The 13,607-nt window shown below is 40.8% G+C and overlaps 1 protein-coding gene across 2 annotated transcripts in view; it reads right to left on the reverse strand.

Moving 5' to 3' along the window:
* The window catches only part of MGAT4D (MGAT4 family member D), a 41,627-nt gene that overhangs the window by 17,262 nt on the left and 10,758 nt on the right, over positions 1 to 13,607 (reverse strand). For both annotated transcript variants that reach the window (XM_060278613.1, XM_060278612.1), the window contains exons 3-9: positions 12,690 to 12,830; positions 11,143 to 11,276; positions 8,112 to 8,158; positions 5,591 to 5,704; positions 3,861 to 3,936; positions 2,207 to 2,321; positions 584 to 714 (exon numbers count right to left, since the gene is read on the reverse strand). In XM_060278613.1, coding sequence (XP_060134596.1) covers positions 584 to 714; positions 2,207 to 2,321; positions 3,861 to 3,936; positions 5,591 to 5,704; positions 8,112 to 8,158; positions 11,143 to 11,276; positions 12,690 to 12,830 — 758 coding nt within the window. The remainder of the gene's footprint in view (positions 1 to 583; positions 715 to 2,206; positions 2,322 to 3,860; positions 3,937 to 5,590; positions 5,705 to 8,111; positions 8,159 to 11,142; positions 11,277 to 12,689; positions 12,831 to 13,607) is intronic.

A 13,607-nucleotide genomic window follows, 5' to 3' on the forward strand; every position in this document is an offset into this window, starting at 1 on the left:
CAAACCACATCTTATTAAAACATATAAAGCAATACCAGTCTTGAAAATGACAGAATAATATATAAACTCAGATGTATAATTCTAATGGAATATCACATGCAAATATTTGTGCACAAATCTAGCTGCATTTTAAAATAAAATACCCATAACATATCCACAATTTAAACCAATTAAAAAACTACAATAATATCAACAGATAAAATGCAAATGATCAACAGCTTAAATTGGATTTATTAAATTATTTTGTACATAACAGCAGTTTTTTTGAATTTTGTGTTCATTATTTCTGTTTCTGTCATGTTACAGTATACAGTATTACATTCAGACTTACAGAATAATGGAATATGTATTTTTTCATAGTGGGGTGACATGATTGACACGGAAATTTATGGAATTTGGTTGAGTTAATTATTGTGAACTCATGCTATCCATTTGCCCAATGGTTGTTTGGAAATTCCAGTTGTGTAAGCAATCGGCAACAATTTCCTTCTCTTTTTGTTCTAAAATGTAATTGTATTGTCAGTGTTTGCCCATCTGCCCCACCCCCATGCAACTTACTTTGGTTAATAATTGTAGTACTTACTGCATCTTTCTCTGGACTGCAAACTTTAACCGAAAGTAAGTGGTCTAGAAGCCAGTCAATTGGCTTATCTTTGTAGAACATTAACAAAAATTCAACTATCAGTGGCAAGTCTCTGCATCGGAATAGTTTTCCTGAAAATGATGTTTTCAAAAAGGGAGAGGTAAATCACAACTTTCCATACTGCACAGTAAAGCACAAAAGAATGCATTTGTGCATGTTGTTTCCATGATTATATGCAGTTTTATGCACACTTTGCGCTAGTGTATGCATTTTTTGTACATATCATTTGACCGGAGAACTGCACTGCAAAATTTAGAGATGTGCAAATTTTGAAGGATGGTTTTGTTTCAGTTTGTATCTTGTATGAATTGGGCAGGTTTGCCTTTAAATACTAACTGAATTGAATTTATCACCTATCCCGATGAACCCTGAAGGAAGAACAAAACATGCAGAACTAGTTGATGTTGTTCCAACAGTTGCTTACGCAGTATTCTGCATTGTTTCTAAGTGCATGTTCTGGAGATTATATGTAATCTAAGTACCTGCTAATTTACTTGGGTCATGTTTTGCTTTCTTTGTTTGATCAAGGTGATTTATTAATGGAAGAACTTAAAAACCCGCAGACCTACAGATACTCTATTTTGGTTCCGTTACAGGTTAATTCCACTGATTGTTCCTTGGATCTGCCTCATAGGTTTAGAAATCATTATGCCGTCATAATGTTGAGTTCAACATTTCCTTGATCCAACCCGTCAACCATTTCCCATAAATTAATAAGAAAAGAAACTGCATCCAATGATTGTCCAAGGGGAGGGGAAGTTTGGTTAAATTCTCTAGTGAGGCTTTCGTTCCACCTATATTACTTTAGAAGTAGCTGAAGGGTGTTGTGAGCATCTTTTCATTCTGCAAGTTATATCTCTGTTGGTCTGCATTCTGAAGCCTACCCAGATGCCTGGGATTCCTGAAAAATCCATGATGTCATAGGCTGTGTGAGAAGGCAGGGACACTGCCTAGCATGTGCCTGATAGCTGTTTGTCACACTAGCCTTTTCAAAAGTAAAGTCTATTCACTGTTAAATAAATCTGTGTGGAAACTTTTTTTGGAATGATGAAAGGAAGGACTGTCCTTAAAAAAATCAGCAAGTGCACTGCTGTTGGGCACTTGGTAGCCAGCTTCCTCAATTTTCCACAATTCAGTTAAAGCCCAGGAAAGATGTCACAAGATATATCCTCCCATGGGGCTTTTTCTGATCAGGAAACATGGACAACCAGGGAGGCTGCAGAGCAGTGGAGAAATGTTTAATGGGAGAAACACAAGCATACCACTCTTGGCCATCTTGCTACCATAAAGTAAGCTCAACCTCATCCACAGAAATTCTAAAGGAATTCTAATGCACCCTATGAATGTGTCAGAAAAACAAAAGCCTCTTTAGAAGAGAAATAAAACTTTTGAGAAACTGGTGTCAGATTTCAGCACACCCCTCCTTCAGTTCAGCCTACTATCATGAATGAATGAAAAATTCATTCCTAATTTAGGAGCAAAGTTGTTGCTGATAATAGGCACACACTTCCTCTCTTGCTAAGGCTGCTCCTTTGCAGTCTTGGATAATGTTGCTTTACTTACCGATAAACCCAAGCTGAGAAAATTCAAGAAACAGCCACTCCTTTGAGTCCTGCAGCACAATAAACTCACTGATTGTTTGTATATATGATGGTTTCGCTATAATATCATCTTCTAGCTGAAAAAGAAATCAACTTTTTTTCAATTGCAGCCATAGATCTGGAGACCCTTTACAGATAATTTTGTTGCTTCCAGAAAAATAAATGAAATAAGCAAAGGGAAACGAAATGGCAACAGGGTATCAATATAAATATAAGTCACTTCTGTACTCCATTGTAGATTAGCAGAAATGGAAGTAGTAGTAGTAAATATTTATTACAGTCACCGGCCAGCACAGATTTACCTGGCAGGGGAGACACCTTGATCAAGAAATGGAAGCATAGAAAAGGCATCGCTATATCCTGGAAAATGGGTTTGCAGGATGAACACAAAATTGGATAATCCTTTGGGTGGCATATAAGCAGTGCTTTTTTCTGGGGGGATGCAGGGGTATGCATACCCTTAAACATTTTGTGAATCTAAGTTTGAGGGGCAGTATTTCAATATAAGTAGGAAAATAAGAGTACCCCTACACATTTTTAAAGGTAAAAAAGCACTGCATATAAGCATCACAGCGATAGAGTGAGAAGGTGGAGAGTCAGAATCATCACTAGTAGGCTGATTAAAAAGTAGCAAAGATTGTTAAAAAAAACCCAACATATTAACTACATATGAACAGTGCTGTTTAATGACTTTAATTGAGAAGTTTAAATTTGGCGCAGTAGAAATAATAAGATGTCTTCTGAGGAGATTCAAATGTGGAAATTGGATAATCGAAGCTAAAGGTTGTTTAAACATTAGCATTTTCCCTCATCAAACAATAGGTAAAATGATATGCCTTATTGCATAGTTTTCTCACTGGAACTGCTTCACTTTTACTTTAACAATTTGATCTGTCTCTTCAATGAATAACCTGCTTGCTTTCCACTAATATATATATGTTTAATTGCTACAAATAAGAACATCATCTTGTGAAAAGCTGTGGGTGCCAAGAATGCTGAAGTGAAACAGTACTCCCAATAAATGTTCCAGTTTTTTTGTTTGTTTGTTTTTTTGGCATGAGTTCTGAATCAAGCTGCTAAAAGCTGCTGTAGTTCTTAATGTTTTCATTTCATCTCCCTTGAGTGTTAATAAAAAGCACTTTCTAACAACTCCTGAAACAGAGCTTCTCAAAGATGCTTTCAGCTTTGGAAATGCCTAATTATCTCAGGATGAAGCAGACCTAAATGGACACAGAGAATAATTACAATTCACCCCAGGTGAAGAGGGATTTGGCTGCCTGTTCTTATGGCTCCTGTACAGCCATTATCTGTTCCCAGGCATGACTAAAAGTCTCTCAAGGGACCCTCGTGGACTTCAGAAATTGTGAATGACTGCACTGAAAATATTGACACAATTTTATCTAAACCTCCCTCAACCTTTTATTGATTTACAGAGACACTGGCCTTAAAAAAGAAAAGAAATTTATAGCTTACATAAGGAAAAAGAAGAAGATGCAGATAAGAGGGTTTATTTCTTTAAACTGCGTTGAAAATGTTGCTAATAGTAGCACAACTACAAAGGACAGAAGAAAAACTAATTTAATTAGTGCAGCAATTTATGTAGCATGTGAACTTACCTGTAAATAGTAAGTTCCCCTTGGTTGGGCATACATCATTAAGAAGCTATAATCCAAATTCTGTTTTGTTCTCCATCTAAACGGAGGCAACAAATTATTATTATTTTTTAAAGAGGAGCTTACTTTTATACTAGATTTTAGACAGACACAGGCAAACTCTTATCTATACCTACAGTATTTCAATCTAGTTTTCTGGATGGTAGTGAGGATGGAAACTGCCTTGGTGACCCTGGCTAATAATCTACACTGGGAGAGTGACAACAGGGACTGTAACTTCGTTGTTTCCCTTGGATTTATCAGCAACTTTCAGTGTATCAACCCCAGTTTTTTCCTGCACTGGTATCTACATAGGCTTCAAGTTGGAAGCCCTGAGTTACTCTGACTCTCATCCTACCTTACTGGGAAGTTTCAAAAGGTGGTGTTAGAAGACTTCTGTTTGTTTGTTTGTTTGTTTGTTTGTGTTTGTTTGTTTATAAGAAATCCAAACTAATTGATTTACATTTTTAATCAAACAGAATAATAACCATAAGTAATTATCCTGTGCAGGGTTCTGCAGAAATTTATTGTTTCTACCATGATTTTAAACTTCTGCATGAAATTTTAGGAGAGATTGTCTGGAGGTCTGGAGAGCGTTGCCAACAATACACAAGTGACATCCAGCTCTTATTTCTCCTTTCCTTTTCAACAAGGTGTGTAGATGTCAGCTTAAAATGTTTGCCTGAAATCAGCAACAAACTGAATAATAGCAAATAAACACTCAGTGCAGACAAGAAGTTTATGGATATACAGTACTTCGCCTGGGTGGGGTCATATTCCCCAGAAAGGAACTGTTGCGCTCCTGGATCTAGGCCTTATTGACTACCTCTTACTAAAAGTAGTAATGGCTCATAGGCATTTTAAATTTATTTGTTTAAGTAATTGATATACCTCTTTTCAGACGGATTTCAAAAAAAACAGTTTGCATAAGATTTTTGTGAGTATAACTATCATTTTAAAAAAATATTACGATAAAATGAAAAAGGCATATTCTTTGCTTGGAAGAATATGTTCTCACTTCCCTCGTGGCAAGAAGCCCCTGTGGAGACAGTTGAGGGAGGCAGGGGCCACAATGGGGACTGGAGGTTGATTGTTCCTCAAGCTTCTGTCTTCTCTACTCCCCCCAGGGCAAGATGGCCCTGTGGTGGCAGCTGGGGGAGAGAGGGGTCACAATGAGAGCTGGATACTGCCAACATTGACAGATATTGAACGGGGGGAAGCATCTGAGTGTGCTCAATGATGCTGACAGAAGCACTCCTGCCAGTCTACACTCCACCACAGGTGGGGAGGTTACACTGATTCCGCAGCAACAGTGGTGAGGGTGTCCTTCCGTGAGTCTCCGCCCCAGGTTTACTTGGGAGTCAGTTGGCTGCTGCCATGGGGCCCAAGACTAGGGCTGCTGGTGGGGAAGGGTGCTGACCCCATGCTCCAGAGACCGATCAGAGCTGAAAGGCCAAGCCTCCAGGGCTTCCTCTAAGCTGCAGCTGCCCCACCCTGGGGTGAACTATTTTCCTTATATTTGCATTTGTGGCATTTGTTGACTGAACCATGCCTTGTAGTTTTAAGATACTGAGAGCTGATTTGGGAACGAAGCTTTAAAACCAAGATATTCACTTTAAAATAAATAAAACAACCCTCTTTTTAAAACGCTTAATAACGTGCTGTCTGAAATCCTCACACGCCGCCTTTCATACCTTACTCTCTTACTTGAATCCCCTAATGATGTCTTGAGATTGGAGAGCTTGGGATAATAGGAAGCAGGGGGAGATACAACCTCTAGAACTCCAGAAAGTGCCTCCTCTGGGAAGCTAAGAAAAGAAAAAAAGAAAAACAGTATTCTCTTCTGGTGAACTTCTGTTCAGAGGTACAAACTGTACAGGATCAAGGGCTTATTCATGTTTGTTTATGCTTGTGGGAGGACATTTGCACATTTTATTAGCAAAAAACATTTATTTTTCCTGTGTATGTGTATTGCAGACTTGGGCAAAGCGATCCTCTGTTGCAATTACTCTGTGGCTTGAGATATGCCACCACTACATTCAGGGGTGGCCTGTCCTGTTTTGCCACCTTAGGTGAAATGGGTATTTGTGCCTCCTGCCCCCTGCCCCTCTCTGACTCTCGCCTCTCAACTTGGCGGGAGTTGGGGCACTCTTCAAAGCGTTGTTGCTTGGCTTCTCCACCTGGGACCACAGAAGACAAACAGCAGTGCCATATGCCAGAATGCCTCCTTCTTGTTGGTGGAAGCAATGGGGCAGGCAGAGTGCTGCCTCTTGCACTTGCACCGCCTGAGGCAGACGCTGCAGGGAAACAGAAGAAGCCAACCCATTCAGCACAGTACCCCTAGCATGAGAGCCCTATTAGCACAGGCAGCAAACATAGAGTTCTCCAAACTCTAGGCAGCCCTGAAGGAAGGGATGTGACACCTCAAATACGCATCTGCACATGAACGCTTCAGCCTCAGGAATCAACCAGTCTCTTCCTGGAAACCTATGGGACCAACCTCTAAAAGCCATATTTTCCATACCTTTGGCATCACAGAGGCACTTTTTACATTTTATTATATTAAAGTAGGGTATTATTTTGAAATCAGACAAAAAAAACCCTAGAAAAGGGTAGAAGAATTGCTACTCCAAATGTCTAGATACTAGTAAAGATTTCTGATTACCTCATAGAATGTAAGTAATTGAATTCAGTATTGTATTTGTAACGGATTAGCCCCAGGATGGAAGATTTATTACACCCTGGATTAGAAAGAGTTACTCCACCTCCAGTTTAACTGACAGCGCATATTTAGGAGGCAGGATGGTGCCCAGTTTAAAAAGGAGGGAATAACAGTTTTTGGCAGTTGGAAGAGGGAGAGTGGGAGTGTGGTGACGAAGAGGGAAGAAGAAGGGTGTGGGGCCAGGATAGTGGTGGTTTAGGTTAGGCTTAGGATAACTTGAAGTTAAAGTCTGACAGAGTTAATGTATAACTGTAACTAAGCTTGTAAACTTATGCATCGTTAAAAAAAGAAAAACCTATGTTCTCAAGAAAATAACATTCATCTTCCTTTTGTGCCAAAGAGTATCGTCTTGGTTATTCCAGCAGCGTATTAAAACTCACAGAGGTGGAGACTCAGAAAAAGGCAAAGTTTACCTAAGGAAAAGGGGATAGTTTTGTCCTAGAGTCACACAGGAAAGGCAGTATGGTGAAAACCTAGAGTGCCACATGTTTGCCAGGGTGATATGGCAGCATACCTGCCAAGTTGCTGTCGGAGAAATAAGGGACCGGCCGGAAGTAGCAGACCGGAAGTAGCGCTGCTGCCATTTTGGAACTGGGCGGAGCATGCTCAGAAGTGACTTTTGATGCTGCTTTGCAGTTCCAAAATGGCCGTCGCGCCAGAAGTCGCACTGCAGCCATTTTGGAACTGGGCAGAGCAGCATCAAAAGTTGCTTCTGAGCATGCTCCGCCCAGTTCCAAAATGGCCGCTGCGCCAGAATAAACTGGGGAAAACCAAAAAAATCCGTTTTTTCAGCTAGGAACAGCTGGAAAAACGGGGATTTCCCGGGGAATACGGGAGACTTGGCAGCTATGTATGGCAGACTGATACAGTGGGGATCTGAGTTGAGGGAGTCCCTGTTATGTAGGCAAGAGGTTGATCATTCAAATAGCCCTGAGTGTTTGTGAGATCAGGCCACGAAAGCTGGAATTAGACTCTCTTTACTGGGAAGCCCAGAATTGAGGGGTTTATTTTAAGGCGTAAGGAATTGAGTGGGGATTGCTTTACCCCTGTACCCTTTCGTCTCATAATCTATTGGCAACGTCAGCGAGGGGGTTCGTTGCAGTATACACACAAGGGTGCTTTGAGCTGGCATAGTTAAATTATGTGGAAAGTAGTCTCAAGTTCGCTTATTTAAAGATTATAAATGCAAAGTAGTGTCATAGAGAAAGAGAGAACTAAAGGATTTAGCTAAACTTTGCAATACTATTACCTATTTTTCTGTCTTCCTTAGTGCCGTAAATGTTAATATCTAGTTTAGTATATGCTACAGTAATCCATGTAGGTAGGTAGCTGTGTTGGTCTGACGTAGTCGAAACAAAATAAAAAATATTTTTATTTTTTATTTTTTACAGTAATCCATGTTACTGATAAGTAAACATTTATTGATGCGGTATTTTTAATGGCATATTACTTATTTTTAGTAGCCATAAGCTGACATATTATAAAAAACTTACCGGCTCCTAATGCTTTCTGCAATGCTGTTGACATATTTTAAATCCACCTAAAAATTTAAAAAAGAAATCAACATTTCTGCTATGTTCTGAAAACAGAAGTTGTGCTAATCATACAGAAAACCATATGTGCATTCATTTTATTCTATTTTACAGTCACTATCGCTTAACAATGGACACAGCAGAATAAATTTTATTTTATGAATGTTAAAAATTAAATAGAAAGAAGCTGCAGCACACTTGTTTATATTATATAGAAGGATTAAGATGTATGTACTTTGCCTCATAATTATATGCAGAAGTATTGCTTTTAGAAAAAAATCTATCACTCTTACCTTGCAGCAATGAACTATATACCCTCCTGATTTGTTCTCAATAATGGAAATGCAGCTGAGTTAATCACAAACTCCCCCCACCGACAAACCTTTGGTGAGAAAATTCACCCAAGCAGTTTCCTTGCCTCAGGACATCCATTACAGAGAACTTCCAACAGTTTATTCCAAGTGTTTCCAAACTGTTGCATTTATATGTGAAATTGTAGCAACCAAGTTACAGCACATTCCCACAACATAACCAGACAGGTTTTTCTTTTCTTTTCTTTTGTTTTTACGGCAGTGCTCTAGGACAGGCATAGGCAAATTCGGCCCTCCAGATGTTTTGGGACTACAATTCCTATCATCCCTGACCACTGGTCCTGTTAGCTAGGGATGATGGGAGTTGTAGTCCCAAAACATTTGGAGGGTTGAGTTTGCCTATGCCTGGTCTAGGAGTTCTAAAGCTTGCTATGAACACAATTATTGTATTTTAATGTTTTGTTGGAAGCCGCCCAGAGTGACTGGGGAAACCCAGCCTGATGGGTGGGGTATAAATAATCAATTATTTATTATTAGTATTATTTATTTATTTATTTACTTTTACTACTCTTGTACATTTATGCATTAATGCCATCAGGAATACCCATAAAATATTCAAATATTAAAGTCATGATAATGCACTATTGTGAGAAATATTGAACTCTTGTATGCAGTATTTGACCCTTTAGGGCAATTGCACAATATGTCCACAGTATCTTGTGCTGTATATGCAGTAAGACTACTTATGTAGTTATGGAAAGATTATCACCATAGGTTTGCAACATTAATATATGTGAGAATGTGTCCTTCGTTTGCAGGAGCTGCCTAAGAAAATCATCATTTCGGCAGTCTCTGCTTGGGGTTTTTCTCCATCTACATTATACACTGATTAAAGACTAACAGCATAATGTTGCTCCAGAAACTACAAGGTTTCTTCCCTCTTCAAGCTCCTACCTATTACATTGTCCGTTTAAAGCCACTGAGCTTTTGCTACTGGGGCCCCTGCTTCAAAGTATTAAGGGGGCTGAAGCCCCTTGTGCCCCCTATACCCAGCACCCCTGTTCTGAGAGAGTACAGGCGTCATAGGCACTTCCAACTATCTTTATCCTTGGTTCTTTATTGTTTTCCACTGCAAAGTGCTCCTTTGCATCAACTTGCCCATCAACAGAATTTCATTCAGGGCTAGTGCAAGGCATTTTCCCACCTGAGCCAAGGTGGACGAGCTGTCACTGCTTCCCCGTGCACTGACCTCCTGTTGCTGCTGCATTACTTATTTGTTGTCACAATAGCAGCAAGGATGGTCCTTTGACCTTCTGTGTAGTAAACTGTGAAACTTTAAACAAGTGCTTGTGTTCACAACATCTTTATTAGGAGCACCTATGTGGCTTCTAGGGACACGGGTGGTGCTGTGGTCTAAACCACAGAGCCTAGGGCTTGCCAATAAGAAGGTCAGCAGTTCAAATCCCCACAACGGGGTGAGCTCCCGTTGCTTGGTCCCTGCTCCTGCCCACCTAGCAGTTCGAAAGCACGTCAAAGTGCAAGTAGATAAATAGGTACCGCTCCAGCGTGAAGGTAAACGGCGTTTCCGTGTGCTGCTCTGGTTCACCAGAAGTGGCTTAGTCATGCTGGCCATATAACCTGGAAGCTGTTCTGCCTATAGAGCAAGATGAGTGCGCAACCCCAGAGTCGTCCACAACTGGACCTAATGGTCAAGGGTACCTTTACCTTTATGTGGCTTCTAGCTTCCTAGGGAACAGCTGCTGAGCCAGAGGTCATGGCTGGTTGGTTGGTGTTAGTGGTGGCAGGGCAGCAGCAGTAACCAGCCAAACATTGGTGGGTAGGTAGAGACCAGAAGCCTCAGAAGACAGGTCAGAGGACCCTGATCCACCACCATGCCACCTGAGACAAGGGACTCACATTGACTAATGGGTGGATTCCCCCTGATTGCTTCTCACGTGCCCACAGATCTCCACATGAAGAGTGTTGCAGCCCCATGACTGGCTCCTGAATTAATCAAAGCAGTGGCTTTGTTTCCTCGTTGGGGCAAGATCTAGCTGCTTACTCTGGTCTTTATGGGTAATGCTCAATATAGTGATCTGCTTGCTGACTTTAGTTTGCCATTGCTTAGAACAGTGTTTCTCAACCAGTGTGCCTCCAGATGTTTTGGGACTACAACTCCCATCATTCCTGACCACTGGTCTTGCTAGCTAGGGATGATGGGAGTTGTAGTCCCAAAACATCTGGAGGCACACTGGTTGAGAAACACTGGCTGAGAATAATAGAATCTTGACATGCAGACTCCCATCCAATTTGAAACCATACCAGTCCCTGCTTAGCTTTCCAAATGTGCTAGCAGTTTTATTGCTGCTATTCATTGTAGTTCAATATATATTTCTGACAAATCATCATTTTAGATTGAATGTATCCACCCCTTGAGATCAGCTGGCAGAGTGTGAGCTGACAAAATCTAAATAAATAAATAAATAAATATCATTCTCTAATGTAGCAAAGGGGTAGAAGGGATTCTGGACCGTGAATCCCAACATCCGTGGGCCAGGGCTGATGAGAATTGGTGCCCCACGACATCTATAGGGCCACAGATTCCCCACTTCTGTATTGTAGTCAAACACAGACTGCTGCATTTTCTTTCCATAAACACAAATCATTTCAAGCCAACTTACCTCTGCTACAAAGATAATTATCATACAATGCTTCTTCTGAGCTTCAGACATTCCACTGAAAAGGGATTCCAGTGTGTCCATCAAATAGCTTTCCTTTTCTCTTCGCACTGTTGGAACACCTATTACCATGGCCACTAACGTCAAAAAAGGGGACTTCGTGACTTAGTTGGACAATTTTTTAAATCAGCACAATAAAAAATCATTTTCATTTACATAATGACACAACTACAGATATTACTAACGTGATACTATTATCGACCTTAAGTGCAGAAATCAGCAGTAAGTTTAAACCAGTAAGAATAAAAATGCATATTCTACGTTGGTCATAATCCAACACTAAGTTAGATTTTCTGTGTGTTAGAGTATGGTTTTAAGTTTTGAATCCAGGTCCTCCTTATTTTGGGAATGTTTTGCATTCTCCATTAGCTGTCCATTTTATTAAGCTAGTTCCCTTAATTTTTTACTTCCCTTTAATACGGACAAATTAACCCCCTTGATAAGAAGGATCTGTCATATTTTATAGATACAAGTGGTAACTCATATGCTGGCAGCAGAAGCGTCACAGCAAGAACAGTCTGCTATATCAGGCCAATGGCCCATCTAGTCCAGCTTCCAGTTCTTACAGTGACCACCCAAATACCTGTGGGAAACCCAAAAGCAGAATCTGTGCACAAGAACACTGTGCCCTCCTGTGCTGCCTTATGCTAAGTCAGACCATTCATCCATCTAGCTCAGTATTTCTATACTGCTTGGCAGTGGCACTCCAGGGTTTCAGGCAGAAATCTCTCCCAGTCCTACCTGGAGACGCCGGGGATTGAACCTGGGTTCTTCTGCATGCAAGGCAGATGTTCTACCACGGGGATACCGCCCTTCACCTACTACTCCACTAACATCTGGGCAGAATTTTAAAGCAGATTTGTGCAGAGCTGCCAAATACAAGCCTTTTACAAAGAATAGCACAGAGCAGGAGAACTACTGTGAGGGCAAAATGAGATAACAGTGCACAAAAGGGGTGTGTGTGAGAGAGACTTGAAGCCTGAGAAGATAGACCAAAAGAGGGGCCTATCTTCTGTATACTAAACAGAAGCAGCAAGAGAAAAATGCAGTAGTCAAAAATGTTGCCTATTGCTTTCCTCCTCCTGCAAAGGTTTTACAAAGCTCTTCATCTGGGAGATTCCTCAACTACCGCTTGGACAAACCTTGGATACCTTTTAAAAAGTGGCACTTTTACATTGTCTCTCTTCTCATTCTCCTGCATTAGCATGGCAAAGTGTGTGTGTGTGTAGTTCTGCTGAGGGTTGCAGCCCAGCAGATCACTACAGTTTCATCCCCCCACCATTGGAAGCAGTAGCAGAGGAATTCACTATGGTGGGGCAGAGCCCCAGTTGCCCATATGGACCAGTTTCCACTGGCAGAGGGAGGCAGATAGGCACACCCACCATATCCTAACTCTTTCCAGAAGGCAGTTCTAATCTGGAGTTTAGGGTTGCTCTCTAAATACAAACAAACAAACAAACAAACAAACAAACAAACAAACATATTCTCACCCCCAGTCCTTCCTTGTCCAACTACAACATTTGGATAAATACCATCTTCATGCTCCTGGAGATGAGGCAGATAGTAATGGATATTTGAAAGATGTATAGGGAGTTTGTTGGCGAGACTCAACACGTTCAACTTCGTAGAGTCTTAAAACGAAAGGAAAAAAGAGCTTTGGAACTCAAAATCGAAACACTTAAATAGCTGCCTAAAATGCCAGCATGCTCAGAGTACTGAGATAACATCATGGCTGATAGCATACCAATAGGTCCAAACTGCAACCTTTAAAAGCATGCAGCTTTATGGTGTAGCATTATGGCATAAGGCCACTATACTGAAGCAGGCCTCTCCCACCCACCCCCTCCAATGTTAAGCTTAAGAATGTCATGCACCTTCTGCTCACATCTCACGCATTGGCTATCGACTGGAGCTTACAATTGGGTCTCCCAGCCTACCTGCTTAGGAGAAGTCCTTTACAATTTATCGCTTTGCTGTTCTCTACATATACATATTACTCATACTGTGAAACAACTCATTTTGCAGTATGATATTTTACCAGGAATCACAGAGTAAATATCACTGAACTCTGTGAGGTTTACTTCTGAGTGTACAGGCGTAGGATTGCTTTGTAAATTATTTCATGAGTTAGATATGACATTTATTTTTAAAGTCAGACCATGGGCATAGGCCGTGGGGGTAGAGGGCAGGGGGCAGCTGCCCCCACCTAAATCAAGCAAATCAATAAAAATACTTAACTAACTGAGGTTCTTCCCCCCCCCCAACATGAAGCCTGCCCCCTAACATAAATCCTGGCTACATCCATGAGTCAGTAAGTGTTGCCTTTCATCCAGTCATTGCAAAACAGTGCACAAAACAATACATAGTGTCTCTTCCTAGGTTCTTCTTGAGATAAATTCTGGTGTCAA

This window comes from Zootoca vivipara, chromosome 9 (genome assembly GCF_963506605.1).
Source record: "Zootoca vivipara chromosome 9, rZooViv1.1, whole genome shotgun sequence".
Classification (NCBI taxonomy): Eukaryota; Metazoa; Chordata; class Lepidosauria; order Squamata; family Lacertidae; genus Zootoca; species Zootoca vivipara.